This window comes from Eimeria acervulina, genomic scaffold, assembly GCF_000499425.1.
Source record: "Eimeria acervulina Houghton genomic scaffold, Eah_scaff232, whole genome shotgun sequence".
Classification (NCBI taxonomy): domain Eukaryota; phylum Apicomplexa; class Conoidasida; order Eucoccidiorida; family Eimeriidae; genus Eimeria; species Eimeria acervulina.
The window spans coordinates 8,304-12,084 of record NW_013549997.1 but is presented as its reverse complement, the minus strand read 5'-3'; the positions used below and the strand labels follow the sequence as shown (position 1 = coordinate 12,084).

Below are 3,781 nucleotides of genomic sequence, written 5' to 3'. Positions count from 1 at the left end.
CAGCAGCAGCAGTAGCAGTAGCAGCAGCAGCAGCAGCAGGAGCAGCAGCGGCAGCAGAAGGCAAAATGCTCGCTAACCAGGCATTGTTCTAGAAACCAAGGAAGCACGATTAATTCTTTTTAACAATAATTGCAGACTCCAGTTTCCAAACGAAATTTAAATTCAGGAACTGACAAACAGAGGAAAAAAGCATTGCTGCATGCATGATTATGTATAAATAGCTATAATATACATATATATATAATGTTTATATATCTATATCTATATATATATATATATATGCATAAGTATATATCTATATATATATACATATATATACATACATGCAATACACTTATTTATATTATGAATATATAATGTAGATGATGTTGTTTGAGTTGTCTCTGCGCGAGCAACTGAATGCAGATTAATTTTTCCTGCTTAAAAAAAGGTGCAAGGGCGAGCCACTAAACGTGTTTGTACATAAAATAAATAAAATATAATTATTTATATTTATGACTAATGTCTGTCTTTTTCCTACTTGCTGCTTTGCAAAGCTTTAAGCTTAGAGCCCTCCATCACCACACGCACCAACCGGGGCTGCAGCGCCTCTGGAGTTTCCTCGGCTCTTCTTGCCTCTTCTTTTGCTGCATGCAATTTATTCAAGTGTTCTGTGTATTGCCGCAGCAATCGCTGCCGCATGGGGCCCTTCAATCGCTCCTTCCTACTGCTGCTTTCTTCTACTTCTGCTTGTGCTGCTGTTGATGATGCTCGCAGTTGCATCCGCAGCTGCTGCTGCAGCCGGCCCTCGCGCCTAGAGTCTGCACTCCCTTGCACACGCTGCTGCTGCTGCTTCTGTTGAGAAGAAGCAAAGAACTGACGATCATCACTCTGCGCCCTGCTGCTGTAACTTGCAGCAGAATCTGAGCACTGTACAGACACCCCCACGTCCCCATTCAACCCTGTTGCCCTCGACAGCCTCAACAAACCACTGTCTAAATCCCCATCAGCGAAATGCACAGTGAAGTGCTTGCTGTTGCTGCTGCTGCTGCTGCTGCTGCTGCTATATTTCTGGTTGAAATGCCTCCGTCTGGCCATGGGGGTTCCGGCAGTTTTGAATCTTCTCTTCGGACTATGAACAGCAACCAGAAGTCTGCCCTTTTCGGGGTCGCTGGTGTCGCTACTACTACTGCTGCTGCTGCTACTGCTTCTGCTACTGCTGCTGCTGCTGCTGCTGCTGCTGCTCGCTTTCGTCGCGCGACGCCTGAATGGCCTGCAGGGTTTATTTGCTTGCTGCAATGAATATTCGCTTTCTGTGTATTTCTTTTGAAGGACTCCTTTGCCTGCCTGCGCTGCTTGTGGCAGCTCCAGTGGCGGTGTTTGCCGCAGTTGCTGCTGCAGCTTCTGCTGCAGCAGCGCATGCGAATCGCTGTGTGCCGCTTCTGGCTTGTTCCATTTGCCTGCATCTTCTGTGCTACTGCATTTTAAATCTGGCGAGACAAGAAGAGAAAGAGCAGCAACGGCGTCGTTAGCGGGAGAGGGGTGTGGGGTGCTGGGTCGCGAGCTCCAGCCTGCAGCTTGGCTGCTGCTGCTGCCGCTGCTGCTGCTGTTGCTGCTGTAGCTGCTGTAGCTGCTGCAATCGCTGGAGGGTAACGAGGTGCTGTCGCTGCTGCTAGCTGAGTAAAGTTGTTTATCTGCAGTGTATGGACAGCTACCAGACGGCTCCTTGGCTGCGTGCAGCCCGGATAAATTCAATTTGAATGGTTGCCCGGTGTCGCCTTTCTCTTCAAGTGAACGCAGAGGTGCTGCTGTTGTTGTTGCTGCTGCTGTTGCTGCTCTAGCTGCTGTAGCTGGTGCTGTTGCTGTTGCAGGCGTTGTTGTTTGTGTCGCAGTTGCTGCTGCTGCTGTTGCTGTTTTGCCTTCGTGTACAGGAACTGCCTGAGAAGAAGACTTTGTTTGTTTAAATGTGAATACACAATTTGCTGCATCGCAAGGCGAAAGGGTGGACTGTGCTGTACATACACCTGGAGGCCACTCCAGTGCTTCATTTGTTGCTTCTGCACCCTGCCACTGCCAGTCACTCTGACTGGAGCTTTCTATTGCTGTTGCTGCTGCTGTTGCTGCTGTTGCGGCTGCCGAAGCCCCCAGAGAGATAGAGCAAGCTGCAGCTCCACTGGTTTCTCTATTCTCACAAGTTTTTGTTTGAATTGCAGCCGCGTTTTCTGTCTGGGCTGAATAAGCAAAGGTAGACAGACACCGCAAGGAAGACGAAGCCCTACCAGCGGAAACAGCACCGTAGTCTGCAGCAGTAACTGCGGCAGCAGCAGCAGCAGCTGGAGCGGCAGCAGTTGGAACAGCAGCAGTTGGAGTAGCAGCCGCAGCAGCAACAGCTGAAGCAGCAGCACCTGCAGCAGCACCTACACTCCCAGGTGTCTGCGCGTACACCTCAGACTCCCCACATTGTGTTTTCACTCTCTGTGGTCCTCTACAATACTCATCAAGAGCATCAAATGGAGTAATATCTGTAGCAGCAGCCAACCCGCCCGCACTGGTAGGGCAGCGATTCCGAAAAGAAGGATCCGCTGGCAAGCTATGCTGCTGTGGCTGTTGTTGTTGTTGCCGCTGCGGTTGCTGCTGCTGCTGTTGCTGCTGCTGCGATAGCCAGCTGACTGGAGAAGAGACAGAATCGCTGAACGGAAAATCTGCTGGGGAAAGGAGGGTGTGGTGCTTCTGCTGCCATTGCTGCTGCTGCTTCAGCGCCAGTGGTTGTTGTTGCTGTTGTTGGTGCTGCTGTTGCGTTTGGTGCTTATGAAGAGGAGGTGCAGTATTTGACTGAGGGGGTGGAGGCAGCAGCAGAGGGGAGCTGCGGTCTTTAAGCTCTTCTCTTTTGTCTGTGGGGTGCGCAGCAGCAGCAGTAGCAGCAACAGCAACAGGGATATTTTTGTGTATTTGAATAGACTGATCTGGAAGGCCAGCGTGGCGGCAGCGGACAGCAGCAGGAGAGGAGGGGGGGGCCTCAGGGTCTTCTACATCAACAAAGTAAGAAGAGGAGCCCCCGTCCCTCTGCTCGGCTGCAGCCCGGCAGAGGCCCGCCCATTCCATGCTGCTGCTGCTGCTGTTGCTGCTGCTGCTACAATTGCTCCTGCTTTCCCGTCTAGTGCTGCTTTTGTTGCAGCTGTTGCGGCTTCTAGGGCTGTTGCTGCTGGCGCTGTTGATGGTGCTGCAGCAACAGCTGGCGATGCTGTTGCTGCTTCTGTAGCTGCAGCAGATATTCTTGTTGCTGCTGCTGGCCTCACAGAGCTCTTAAACTAGTAGAAAAGCCGGAAAAAGGGGGAAGGGGAGATAAAATGATGCTGAAAGGAGAAAAGGAATCCGGGAGAAAACTGAAAAGAACCTCCACCTGCTGGATGGCGACGGGGCCCAAGCAACGAACGCCGCGGAGAGGACTTTAGAGGAGAATATGCAAAAGGAAAAGGAAGAAACATAACTAAAATATGCAAACCCTAAACCCTAAACCCTAAACTCTCGGGTTTGGGCCAGGAGAAATAGGCCACGCCTTAGTGATGACTGTAAAGGGAAATTGCCATTTTAAGCCCAAAACCCTAAATCCTAAACCCTAAACCCTTAACTATAAAGCCTGCAACATGGCTGCTGGCTTTATAAGTGTTTAACTGGGGCCATCGATTTTTCCGATGCCGCCACTTCTCCGTCTTTATTGAGAAACAACTAAATGAAATCCCCAGTGCATTTCCCTTTCGTTATCTACAGCGTATGCATGCACCTTGGGGCATATATACACTGC

At 50.4% G+C, this 3,781-nt stretch overlaps 1 protein-coding gene across 1 annotated transcript; it reads right to left on the bottom strand.

The window, feature by feature from the left end:
• Positions 1-516: 516 nt before the first annotated feature.
• On the bottom strand, positions 517-3,081 carry EAH_00027170 (hypothetical protein, conserved; the record flags this gene model as incomplete). Its single annotated transcript, XM_013396430.1, has 1 exon — positions 517-3,081. One exon carries the CDS (start codon positions 3,079-3,081, stop codon positions 517-519), a length of 2,565 nt encoding a protein of 854 aa, XP_013251884.1.
• Between the last annotated feature and the right edge of the window lie 700 nt (positions 3,082-3,781).